We start from the raw sequence: 13,592 nt of genomic DNA on the forward strand, positions 1-13,592 counted from the left end.
AGGTCCCATGGCATGAAATTTTCACAAACACCACCCCGACCCCCCCCCACCAACACCACCACCACCACCCCCCCATCACCACGACCACCACCCCCATCACAACCCCACCACCTCCACCACCACCAACACCACCACCAACACCACCACCACCACCACCAACACCACCACCAACACCACCACCACCAACACCACCACCAACACCACCACCACCACCACCAACACCACCACCAACACCACCACCCCACCAACACCACCACCACCACCAACACCACCACCACCAACACCAACACCACCAACAACACCACCACCTCTCCACCAACACCACCACCTCCACCCACACCACCACTACCAACACCCATCACCACCACCAACAACACCACCACCTCCCCACCAACACCACCGCCTCCACCCACACCACCACCACCAACGTCCTCACCACCATTCCACAAACACCACCACGACCCCCTTCCCTCCCCTTGTGTTCAGTCAGACCTCACGTCAGACAGGACTCTAGGGCGGATACGGCCACAAAGTCACTGCCGGAAATCCAGAGCAGTAATGACTCTTAATGCACGTGTGCGCATCATTTCTCTGCTTGGTAGAGCAATAATCTGGCCTCCGAGGAGAGAATCACTCGTTCAGCGCATAAAGGAAAGCAGCACGCGATGGGTGCATCCGTTTTTCCCCTCAGTCGGTTGGTTTTTTCTTTTTGGCACTACGAGGGCGGAGCCAGCCATGGCCATTGTATCCCTAAATGTGATTGGTCACATGTTGCCGGGCAAATCCAAACACCTCTTGAAACATCCTGGAGTACATCAAGCAAGTTCACAGTTGCCAAGAGTCGCCCAGGGACAACACACCAGGAGATATAGACGTAAAAATAAACGCTGATCAGGAAATAAATATTGAGTTACTGTCAATTCAATGTGCTTGGATACATACTGGATTATCTACTGGATTTGTAAGCGTTGCCTGGCGTCAGCTAGTGTACAGTAGTTATTTAGCGTAATGAAAAAAATGTAAGACATCGTCTAATGAAGTCTAATAAGTCGGAGCTGTCGCTGTCCACTATTGCTGTATTTATTGGTGCCACATGTGGCGTTCCATAGCAGAGTGGATGGTGTCAGTCGACCTATTGGTGGAGCCTGATGGCGTCAGTCGACCTGTTGGTGGAGGCTGACTGGATGCACACATGTTTGTGTTTGTCTCCAGAAGAAGATCTTGCTGAACACGTTTTTGGATATCTTGATGGCGGATCCTCCACCTCAGTGTCTTGTTTGGCTTCCACTAATGCACCGACTCGCTAATGTTGAAAACGGTAAGATATTGTGTTCAATCGTTGTTTCTTTATTTTTTGTAATCGTTTTAATATGAATGTATACCTTCTAGTCTAGCTCCATCCTCTCTATCCGGCCACACATTTTTCTGTCACATAAATAGTGCTACGGTTTTAAAAGTGGTATTTACGTGTATATATATATATATATATATATATATATATATATATGTCATGTTTTAATCCTCTTGTTTAATCCTAATGTTTTTTTAAATTGAACAATCTTTCTGCTTTCTGATTGGCTGTCTCCTGCGTCACTCCAGTCTTCCATCCAGTCGAATGCTCCTATTGTCGCAGTGAGAGCATGATGGGCTTCCGCTACCGCTGCCAGCAGTGCCACGGCTACCAGCTCTGCCAGAGTTGCTTCTGGCGTGGCCATGCCAACGGTCCCCATAGCAACCAGCACCAGATGAAGGAGCACTCGTCCTGGGTACAGCAGCCGCTACAACCGACCACTACTTTAACTGTTGCCTCCACCAGCGTCAGCACGCCTCTGCTGTGTCTGTGGACCCCAGAGAGGGGCCCCACACGGCCACGCTCACTTAGAACTCTGTGAGGAGGGGGTCAGAGTGGGACTTTACAGGCTTTGGACCATTTCAGCAAAATGTAATTGTATTGACTTCATTTCTAGGGTTCCTCAAACTCAGTCACTGTGCTTTAAATGAATGAACGAATTAAATGGAGGACGTCACGTGCATGGAATCACAAATCTCATTCCCCACGCTGATAACACGGTGTCACGAGGCCGGGGGGACCAGAATCAACACGTAATACTATATAATAATGTTTATTCAAATATATACAGTATGAAAACACAGAGCAGAGAGGGCAGAGATATGAGCCGTTTCTCAATTCGCGTTCTCGTGTGTTCTCGTGTACTTGTGTTCTCGATAAACGTCATCAGTGGTAGCCCAAGCACTGTTCCAATTCCAAGTACGCGAGTACGCGAGTACTGTCGTAAAACCCGGAAGTGTTCTCGATGCGTTCTCGACGAGGCCGTTCCACCGAGGACGCATCGGAGGTGACTCGTGTGGACTTGGGACCGTTAAATATCCCAGAATGCATCATCGAGTCCGCTGCTGTTCCAATTGCAGAGTGCGTACTCGCGTTCTCGGAAGTCTGTACTTGAAAGTCCGGACTTGCCGAGTACAGACTTCCAAGTCCGCGTACTTGGTATTGAGGAACGGCTTTAGTCTCAGAGTCTCAGAGTCTCAGAGTAGTAGTAGTTCAGTTAAACAGGGGGAGTCACAATAACAGGTGTTCCACACTTTCATTTCATTCATTCTGCTGTGTGGTGCTTGTGGCGACCGGCTCCCAGCCAGACGGTCCAGTGAGTGAACCCCGCTGTCCGCCGGGCCGAGCACGTCTCTCCTCTGCTGTGTCCTCTGCAGAAGTCTCCGGCCAAGAAGCTGAGCCACGCCATCAGCAAGTCCCTGGGCTGCGTCCCCATGGGCGAGGCGCCCCACCCGCTCTTCCCCGAGCAGGCGGAGCGACCGCCGGAGACACACACACACAACGTGTGAGTCCAGCCGTCCCCCCCGCGCGCACACACACACACACACACACTGTTCTGGATCCAGTCATCGCATAACAAACGTGTTGTCAGACAACCTGGTTAAACTGTGGGGTTGTCTTTTTAAATGGTACGGCGTTCATACAGCGCTGCTCTAACCGGTGGCCACAGCTTATCAATACCGCCCGACGTTCCCCCGCTCACGCACGCGGTCACACACCGACGGCAGGCGTCAATCATGCAAGGCGACAGTCAGGGTGAGGGCGTCTCGCTCAGGGACACATCGACACTCTAGGAGGAGCCGGGGATCGAACCAGCAACCTTCCGGTTAACCAGTCAACCGGCTCTACCTCCTGTGCCACACGTGCCGCCCGGTGTTTAGTACGTCGGAGCAATACATCCCCATCTCCGTTAGGTGCTTTATTGTTGTTTGTTTTTGTTTGTTTCTGGTTGTTGTGTGAATGCTGATAAGCTCGGGGCGAGTGTGTTTGGCACCGCCGGCTTCCGTCGTCGGTTCTGTTCCCGTGGCAACGGACGACGCTGTAAGTCACTGTAAAAAAGACTCATCTCGGTGTCTCTGTGGAACATGTTACGTTCACGCCGAGAACGTGGCCGTACTTGGTGTCATCTAAAACATTCATGCTGAACGGACGTCGCCTCTGAATAGTATGACTCAAGTCTGGTCCCATTTCCCCAAGACACACCTGCAGTCCCCCCGCCGTTACACCTGTGAAGTCCCTTTCAAAACAAGAAAGAGACGCTTGTTGAAGGAAATCGCATCTCGCTTTTTTTTCTTCCTTCCTGGCATGTTTCATAGCAACGCGCCCCAGCTTCCATCGTCAAGTCCCCACCAGAAACCAAAGGCCGTGACTTAACGACCGGCTCGGGGCGTGAGGCGCTCTGTAATTGATAGGCAGTGACATCGGGGGGGGGGGGGGGGGGGTGAGCTCAGCAAACGGCAAGAGAAATAGACAGAGCATAAACACATTGGCATAATTTTCTATTTTGCTGCTTGACTGATATCATCCCCGCATCTCTTCTGGAGTGAAGCCCTGAGCGGCCGTCCCTACAGACAGCAGCAGGACCCCTCTCTCTGGTCCTCTACTGCCTCCCTTTGTTGTTTCATTAGATAGAACAGCTGTTGATGAAGGAGATAGGTCTCTCTCTCTCGCTCTCTCTCGCTCTGTCTCTGTCTCTGCCTGCATCTCTCTCCCTCCGTCTCTTTCGCTATCTCGATCTCTCCTTCTCTTCCTCTCTCTCTCTCTCTCTCTATCTCGCTCTTGCTATCTTTCTCTCTCATGTCATGCATTTCCGTTGAGGCAAAATCAATTTACATACATTTACAATTCATAACATAGACCAACAATTATTATTATTTTTTGTAAATCCTTTCTGAAGGATGAGGATGATTGGATATGCCCTGGGCATCGAGGCTGTGTACCATGAAATTGTGTTACATAAGGAGATTCGTCTTGATTTACAGACCGTTTGGGGCCTAAACGATATCAAAGTGTCTCCACAGGGCCCTCAACCCTACACCACTAATCCATATCCTTATATAATATGGATCTGCTCTGACTCCTTGGGAGCCAGGGTGGATCTGTATGATAGCTATTATTTTGTAGCCTTATGGTACAGAAGTCTTTCGTCTGACACGATTTAAGATGTTTGACAGCATTTATTTTCCCGAGATGCATCATTCTTTGAGACAGTTGCTTCGCGGTCCATGAGCTGCGTAGTGATTTAGTGAAGCCAAAGTTGTTATTTGAGTTTGTTACCCAGGGCAAATCCCACAGCAATGTTAAGTCATGCCCCCTACATAATCTCCAAGATTATGTTTTATGTATTTTACGTAATTGATTTTCCAGTTAGAAGTTGTACTGAAGGGAAAATGAAAGTGCAGATAACGTAAAATCATGTTGCTTTTGCGGGATGCTATTTCAAGGTTGACGTGTCTTCTGTGTTCCTTGACTTTTTGAGGTTATCGAGACGAGCATTGGCATCTGAGACGTCTCTCTCTTGGTGTCCCTCTGTGGCGTCTGGCTGGTTCTGTCCTGATATGAGGATGTTACTCCACAACAAACACTTCCATCTGTCATGGCATAGACGCAGCCTCTCGGCTGTCTTGATCGGGTTATCTGAGAGTGGGGGGGGCGTATTCTCAGCATAAAGAGCTGCACAAAGTTCAACAACAAACTCAGGCATTAATACGTAATAGATCCGGGATCTTTCATTGGCCTTTTAGTCTGTTCATACTGGAATGTTGACATCTTCTTCGAGCACATTTTCGGTCGAAAGCTGCATAAACTAGACTGTTCCGTCCACCTCTACTGGCTGTGCTACGGTGTTACGCCAACTAGCTCCGGGTGGCCGGGTGGGGTCGGGGTGGAAGGGGGCTCTGATCGTGTCCATCATGAGACTTGAAAACAATGAGAGGTATGAGAAAGAAACAGCTTTCTCAGCTATTACCAGGTGTGGAAACAACGATAAACCAACAAACTGCTTATTTCCCTGGTTTGTACTGTAGATGTAATATGTGTTGCAGCAGCACCCTGTGTGTTTCCACGGGCAGCGGAGAAGCCTTGTTTTGACGATAGAGATGATGCTGGAGAGATAGAGTCATAAAGATATAGGGATACGGTGTAGCATCCAGAAGGCTCAACCAGCGCTGATCACAGCGGCAGTCCACAATAAAAGTGTGTGTGTGGTTCTATATGTATGTGTGTGTCAATATGAGTTTGTATGTGTGTGTGTGTGTGTGTGTGTGTGTGTGTGTGTGTGTGTGTTTGTGTGTCTATATGTGCATGTGTGTGTGTGTGTGTGTGTGTGTGTGTGTGTGTGTGTGTGTGTGTGTGTCTATATGTGTGTGTGTGTGTGTGTGTATATGAATGTGTGTGTGTGTGTGTCTGTATGAATGTGTGTGTCAGTCCAGATAGAAAGACAATGGCAGAATAAGGGCAGGGCGTCAGGTTTGATCAGAATGCCTGAGCTGTGGGGGGGAGAGGGGAGGGAGAGAGGGGGGGGAGACGGGAGGTAGATCTCAGATGTCCTCCGTGAGGAAGGCCTCGCTGTCCTGACGGCGTACTGAAACACTGACTCACCTCCGAGACCCGAGAGGACGAAGCAGAAGCAGAAGGACAGCGAGCTGAGCTGTGACCGTCACTTGTGCAAATGTTTGAAAATGGCTCTTAATGTCATTTAGCAGACGCTTTCATCGAGAAAAAAACAACGTATTTTAAGTTGTTTTAACTTTAGTTTTTAGATACAGGGGCAGCGAGAGGTGGAGGGCGTCTCGCTGGAGGTTGCCTACAGGCTAGACTGCGAACATGTGTTTTTTGCATTCTCCTTGATTGGGAATTTATTGGGAACTGTCGTCTATATGTCGTTTAATTTATTGTCTGAAACAGGATTCGAACCCAAAACCTTTCGGTTTAGTGACAAGCGACTATCCTGACCCTTGACACCGACACCGACGCAATGACACCGTTGTTTTGTTTTAATACTTACCTCCAATACGTCGCAATTCTCAAAGTCCAAAAAATACTACAGTCGGTGCTAAACATAATTCTCAAACATACTACAACTACACATTATAACACGTGTACTACACATTATAAAACATGTACTACACATTATATAACATGTACTACACATTATAACACGTGTACTACACATTATAAAACATGTACTACACATTATAAAACATGTACTACACATTATATAACACGTGTACTACACATTATATAACATGTACTACACATTATATAACATGTACTACACATTATAAAACATGTACTACACATTATATAACATGTACTACACATTATAACACGTGTACTACACATTATAAAACATGTACTACACATTATAACATGTGTACTACACATTATATAACATGTACTACACATTATAAAACATGTACTACACATTATATAACATGTACTACACATTATAACACGTGTACTACACATTATAAAACATGTACTACACATTATAAAACATGTACTACACATTATATAACACGTGTACTACACATTATATAACATGTACTACACATTATATAACATGTACTACACATTATATAACATGTACTACACATTATATAACATGTACTACACATTATAAAACATGTACTACACATTATATAACATGTACTACACATTATATAACATGTACTACACATTATAAAACATGTACTACACATTATAACACATGTACTACACATTATATAACATGTACTACACATTATAACATGTGTAGGAGGAGGAGGGGAGGGTTGGGAGGAGGAGGTTGGGAGGAGGAGGAGGGGTTTGGGAGGTGGGGAGGAGGGTTGGGAGGAGGGTTGGGAGGTGGGGGGGGGTTGGGAGGAGGGGAGGAGGGTTGGGAGGAGGGGGGGGGGGTTTGGAAGAGGGGGGGGGTTGGGAGGAGGGGGAGGGGAGGAGGAGGAGGGGTTTGGAAGAGGGGGGGGGGGGTTGGGAGGAGGGGGAGGGGAGGAGGAGGAGGAGGGCTGTTGACAAGGAGGGGTCACAGAGGAGGGGTGTTGACAACGGGGTCACAGAGGGGTCACTGGGGAGGGGGGGGGGGTTCTTCTTTTAGCCGAACGGGCCGGATGACGACGGGCAGACGGTGTCGGCGTCAGGGAGGAGGAGAAAGGGCGCGTGGCGCACAGAGCGGAACGGGTCGCCACGGCGCCCGTGTCCCCTCCCCCCCCCCCACTATTGTGCTTCGCCGCGCGCCGTAGTGACATGAGGCTTTAGCGCAATGCAGGGCTTTGGATGTCGGAGTCGCAACCTGCTTTATGTTAAAGCGGCGCTGCCTGTTTGACCACAGGGGGGGGCGGGGGGGTGGGGGGGGGCGGGGCGCTGCAGGCGGTCGGCAGGGAGGGTCCTTCTAGGAGGCTCCTCCTACGAGGCTGTGCTACTGGTGATGGAGCAGTGACAGAGAGGCACAGAGAGACAGAGTGGCTCCTACAGTGAGAGAGAGGGGGAGAGACACGAAGAGAGAAAGTGAGAGTGTTTGTGTTTGTGGGAGACAGAAAGTGAGTGTGTGTGTGTGTGTGTGTGTGTGTGCGTGTGCGTGTGCGTGTGTGTGTGAGAGTAATAAAGAGAGTGAGAGAGAGACTAAGAGAGAGTGTGGGTGAGACTAAGCGAGATACAAAGAGAGAGAGTGCTTGTGAGAGAGAGATTGTTCAAAAGAGTGAGAGAGACCTAGAGAGTCAGGGAGAGAGTTAAAGGTGAGAGGCTGAGGGATGGACGTGACCTCCAGGGGAAGACAGCTTTAAACAAGATGTTAATAGGCAGTGTATGCTAATGCTAATGCTAGGTTTCCTGAGTTACAGCGGTTGCGTTAAGATTCATTTGAGGACTATTTATAGATCTGAGGTGCGCTCGTTATCCGACCTCGCTCAGGTGTGCCTGTGAGGTCAGGAGCAGCAACAGGATGTGTTGATGTCATCACTTAAAGGGAACACAGCTGTTTTTACCTCCCACACAGCCGTGAGGAGAGGTGGCATTTAAATGGAAGGATTATGCAATTATGAAACGTTTTTGTGTGACATTTAAACCCTTTGTGTGTGTGTGTGTGTGTGTGTATGTGTGTATCATGTCTGTGTGTATGGATTGTCAATGGACAATAACTCTGAAAGAGAGAGCAAGAGACAGAGAGACAGAGAGAGAGAGAGACAGAGAGAGAGAGAGAGAGAGAGAGAGAAAGAGATTGCGAGACAGCGAGAGACACGCCGCGTAAGAGAGAGAGAGAGCGTGACAGCGAGTGAGCACGAGAGAGAGAGCGAGGGCTCTCTCTCTGCGTTGTCGTCACTGCGGTCACGTGACCACAGTGAGTTTCCTTGGAGACTGGCGGCGGCGGCGGCGGCGGCAGTAGTGTGGAGAGCGTAGAGATGCTCCGCTGCTCAGTGCAGTCTGGGCATCTGGAAACAGCCGCGCGCTGCCAGGCAGGCTGGCTGTGTTGATCCAGGGCAGTCGCCGTCCACACACACACACACACACACAGGAAGGTAGGTCCTCTCTCCACCTCGCCCTTCCTCCAGACTGGATTCACAACGGCTTCTCTTACCGCTGGAACGGAGACGGACAGGACGGCCGGGGCTCACGCGGGGACGGCGGAGGTGGAGGAGTGCGCTCGGTTGCCGTAAGGGGTCGTACTTGTTGTGGTTGCGTTTTGGTTTATATTGGCTTTAAAGGGGAAACGTTGTGATTCGATTAGATAAGATTAGATGGGGTTCTGTAGGCGCCCCTGAGGGCAGATGTGGTCGGGCAAGCAGCGCTAAAGCAATAACTACACTCAACTTAATGTCAACGCAGGTGTGCGATATCGATGAGAGCATGGCGGGGAGTGCGTTTGTCACTGGTTTGCTGTGATGTTATTCATTATGCGTGTTGCTGCTGTGTGGAGAAATATGCAAATGCCTGCCGTTGTTAGTGTCTGCGGGTACCATGTTGTATTTATAGTGCACTATCATTTAGAAGAGAAACCCAGGAATTAGGAGTGAATGATAAGGCATGAAGCCCCGGCACAAGCTGCGACAAGCTCGCCCGCTTGAATTGGTTATGCCGAGTCTTGAGGGAATATCTCCAAAGGTCTGATAGAAAAGGCTAATCTGACGGGCTGTTTTAATAGGAGCCAGAGAGAGACGTGCACTACAGACACACAATTTGATTTTGTTAATTGGGGAAATCCACTCGCTCACTTCCAAGCAGCTGCATTAGTTTGTTGATCTTTTTTTGGTCTGAGTGATCTGCTTTTCTGAGTGATAGATTGTGAGTATGTTGAAATGTTGAAAATATAGAAGCATTACCATGTTTCGTCAAAAAACCTGAGTGTGCAATGTGAAAGGAAGAGAGAAAGACATAACAAGTAGAAGAAAGAGAAAAGGAAGGAAGGAAGGAAAGAAGGCATGAAGGAAAGAAAGAAAAAAGGAAAGAAGGAAGGAAGGAAGGAAGGAAGGAAGGAAGGAAGGAAGGAAGGAAAGCATCTCAGTTAGCCTCTCGTTCATGAACGTTGACGTAACCTGAGATGCGCAGACAGACACTTCGATCGACCAATCAGAGATGGCGCCGGGACACCGTGACACCTCTCATTGGTGGAGGTACACACCAACCCCAGCTAGCAGGACCCCGCCTGTTCTGTTTACTTTAGTAAACGCCCTCCTGCAGTGGCACCGCCCCCCTCCCCTCCAATTAGATTGTCTTGTCTGCAGGGCTAAGCTGAGCTTATTTTAATGGGGTTCAAGTCTTTAAAGTCGGTTATTTATTTCACTCACACCCTTAAGAAAACTACTACATCTGCTGGAACAAATTCTTAGAAAAAAAACAGTGGTGATGATGTGATTTGTGATTATCATCTCCCTCTTGATTGTGATCCAGTGGTGGTCGCCTTAACCCGCCGGCCCTTAAAGACGTGTGTGTCATCTTGTGTTTTTAGTCCTCCGCAGAGCGCCGCCCACAACATGAACCACACACTGATCATGTCCACCGGGGCGCCGACCCCCACCAAGAGGTGAGTACCCCAGCCGCGGTGTAGGTCCGCTTCAAATCACAACTACTTTATTGTCCAGCGCCTTTATCACAACAGACAGTGTGATAAAGAGGGTCACGGCTCTGACCGTAGACCAACGACACCAGCCGGAGGTTTAACCCCTCGAGCGAGGGAATGAACTCCCTGTGAACCCCGTGGGGGGGGGGGGGGGAGGAGGAAACACACAGCGATCAGCATCAAACCCTGACGTCCAGGGACGTCCCTGTTGTCGGTATAACTGCTGAAGAGTATAGTACAGAGTACTATGAGCGGCTCTGCGCACGTCAGGCCGTGTTGTCTCTGCTCCAGTTGTGTCATATCACAGTTGGCGCAATTTTTTTATAAACGTCTGGTCACTCTTCAGGCGAAACATCAACTGAAAGGAAAAAAAAACGAGACGAGACAAATTCAATTTGTTTTCCGCTCGCTCCTACATCCGAGCGGTGTTTGACGCCGGCGGCGTGGGCGCGCGTACGGGGGAGGATTGGCTACGGGTGTCGAGGGGCATCAGCGGCGCCTCCTCAGAGGAATCGACGTGACGAACACGCCAACGCGGTGGCCCGGGGGGCTTAGCGCGTCAACAGCTCGTCTGGTCCTCGAACAAGACGCCCCCCGACCTGGTCGTCGATGACGTTGTATCACAGAGAGATTCAACGCTCATAGTAGAAGAGTATTCAAAGGGACTGAGAGGGTAGAACAATAAACCATAGCCATTCCCCCCCATCACCACAACTAGCATTATTAGGAAGCTACGTGGCTAAGAAGCGGCTAACTCTCTGCTGCTCAGCGTCGGATGGGAGTTGAGTGATGCTGTCTTTAACAGTTGTGTGTTCAGTTGAGATACGGACTTCTTCTGCCCCGTCGGGAGCAGCCCCAGGGCGGGGCGGGGGGGGGCTGTTTCTGCTACATCTTTCTCGGCGTACAAAGACGCTCCAAAGCACTGCTGAGACACTAACAGGAATGCTACTGAGTTTTTAGAGCCACTTTAGATTTTATTTTATTTTTTTAAGTTGGGGTGTTAGTTAAGTTAGTTTCTGAACTTATTGCTGGGGGAAAGTGAGTACGAGAGGAACTGCCGTCTCCTCTTCCATAATAATGAGGCAATCGTGTGAAACTGTTGTTCTCATATATCGGTTAAACAGCCTTACTCACCACTTATATTATTAACCCATTTATTTTACCTACTTTATTCGACCACATAAAAAGGTACGGCTTTCATATCCGTCATAAAACGAGACAGCGATTCTTTGACATGTTATTCCATTTATTTCTCTTTTCGCGTCCGACCGAGGCCAGGGTTCTAAGGCCCTGTGTAGTGGTGACCGTTTGGGGCGGTGTGTGTGTGTGTTGCCCGGGCGGACCGCTGAAGGGCACGCGTGTAACCACGCAGGCTTCTCCATGAAGTAAACAGCTCTCCAAAAGGCGTGTGTTTTAGCCAGCGAGTTTGAAGAAGTTACCTTAGCCTCTACCTTTAAGTCTGTCTCGTGCCGACGATATGCGCCGCACCACACGCCCTCCGTCGAGGGTCTCTCGCTCTGTGTGTGTGTTTGCACGCGTGAGTGTGTGTTTGTATATTTCTATATTTAGGGGCGGGAATTGTGCTTTAAGCCCCCCCCGCTGGCAAAGCGTTTCAAAGCGGCTCCCCGCAAACACGTCTGTGGCCGACGGCGGGGCCGTTTGATCAGCTGAAGCGTCTTGTCCTGGTCTGGCAGCAGCAGCAGCAGCACTGCCAGAGTCTGTGGATAAAACAGCCTGTCCCCCCCCCCCCCGCACACACACACACACACACACACGCGCACGCACACGCGCACGCACACTCACGCACACACTGTCACATTCAGTTTGTAAACATGAGTGTGTCGCTACACGTCCTTCCTGTCTGCTCGGTGGCTGTTTTGCTGTCGAGGTGACTCCATAAATCTGCAGATGAGGACGAGGAGAGAGTTGCTGAATAATGCAGATCCGTCGGTCCTCCTCGCGGGCTCCAGCGCCGACCTGAACGTCATTCCCCGTGAAACGCGTGTCACAGGTCCTTTATTTGGGAACCCACACCAGAAAAACAAAGACATTTCTTTAAGGTCCGACCCCCGCAGCGCCGCGCGTGCCGTTCAGCCGTTTGTCGGTTTTGCTGACGCGGTGTCTGTCCCGTCGTCGTCGTCGTCGTCTACGGCCGTCGGCCCGAGCGGCTCGAAGGCTCCGGGCCGGCTGGGGGTCGACCAAGGACGGGCTGACATCCCGCAATGTACTCCCTGTTAGTCATGCAGAACCCGGGCTGTCAGGGGATTTAAGACCCCGTCGTCACCACAGTCCTAATCACGGGCTTTCGTCGGAGCTTGACGACTTTCTAATTTAAAGCCGAGAAACTTTGAGGGTGAAATATGGCCGGGTACGAAGTGATTGACTGGAGTGGCTGCAGGAGCCCGGCTTGTTTACGCCAGCAGCCAGACTGATCCGCGGCGCGCTCTATTAGCTGGTCTGGTGGGCCTTTTGTTTGTGTGCGGGTGCGATTGCACGGTAGTAGGCCGAGATGCCAACGAACGCCCGGATGGGGGTCTATTTTCGAGGTGTTGTTGTTGTTGTTTATGTGTTGTTGTTGTTGTTGTTGTTGGTCTGGTTAATGGTTTAGTCACTCATCAATCTGCGCACAGAGCTAACTGGCTATGTGAATATGTGGAATATTCAGAGTATATGCAGAACACACAATTGCTGGATCAGACGGGCTGATGCGGTGCTTGACAGAGGTGTCATATCAGGGTAACCACAGCGTAGCTGCTGATGTTGACTCAGGTTAGGAGACGTCACCCTAGTGTGGCTGGTTAGCCTCCGTATCACCACGGTGATCCATGCGTCGGATAGCCGTTCTCAGATTGACATTGAGTACTTTTATTACACTTTTTATTACAGTATATCTGTCCCAATCAACCATAAAGTAAAACAATAGACCTTTATTGTGTCTGTTGTGAGATATGACACATTTTAACTACTGGACAAAAACTTTTTTTTGTTGTGATGAGTGAGAACGTAGTCCCTGACCCTTTGGGCCAGTTGGTTTGTACCCAGCACCATACTGGTGATAATAATGATCCTGTGTATCAGAGTGGAAGACTGGTGGACACAGACTAAGCCTGCTGTCTCCCCCCCACCACACTTCAGGCCGCTCTCCCAGACAGTCGCCATACGCGTGCGGTCGTCTGGTCCTGGACCGTTTGC

At 49.6% G+C, this 13,592-nt stretch overlaps 1 protein-coding gene across 1 annotated transcript in view; it reads left to right on the plus strand.

The window, feature by feature from the left end:
- dtnbb (dystrobrevin, beta b) overlaps positions 1 to 13,592 on the plus strand; it is a gene marked incomplete at both ends in the record, with an annotated part of 34,677 nt that overhangs the window by 10,111 nt on the left and 10,974 nt on the right. The window contains 5 exon segments of the mRNA XM_084481901.1: positions 1,216 to 1,318; positions 1,600 to 1,766; positions 2,728 to 2,855; positions 10,290 to 10,365; positions 10,369 to 10,382. Of these exon segments, the coding sequence (XP_084338027.1) occupies positions 1,216 to 1,318; positions 1,600 to 1,766; positions 2,728 to 2,855; positions 10,290 to 10,365; positions 10,369 to 10,382 (488 nt within the window).

The sequence above is a fragment of the Micromesistius poutassou genome, assembly GCF_964030765.1.
Source record: "Micromesistius poutassou genome assembly, chromosome: 17".
In the NCBI taxonomy this organism is placed as follows: Eukaryota; Metazoa; Chordata; class Actinopteri; order Gadiformes; family Gadidae; genus Micromesistius; species Micromesistius poutassou.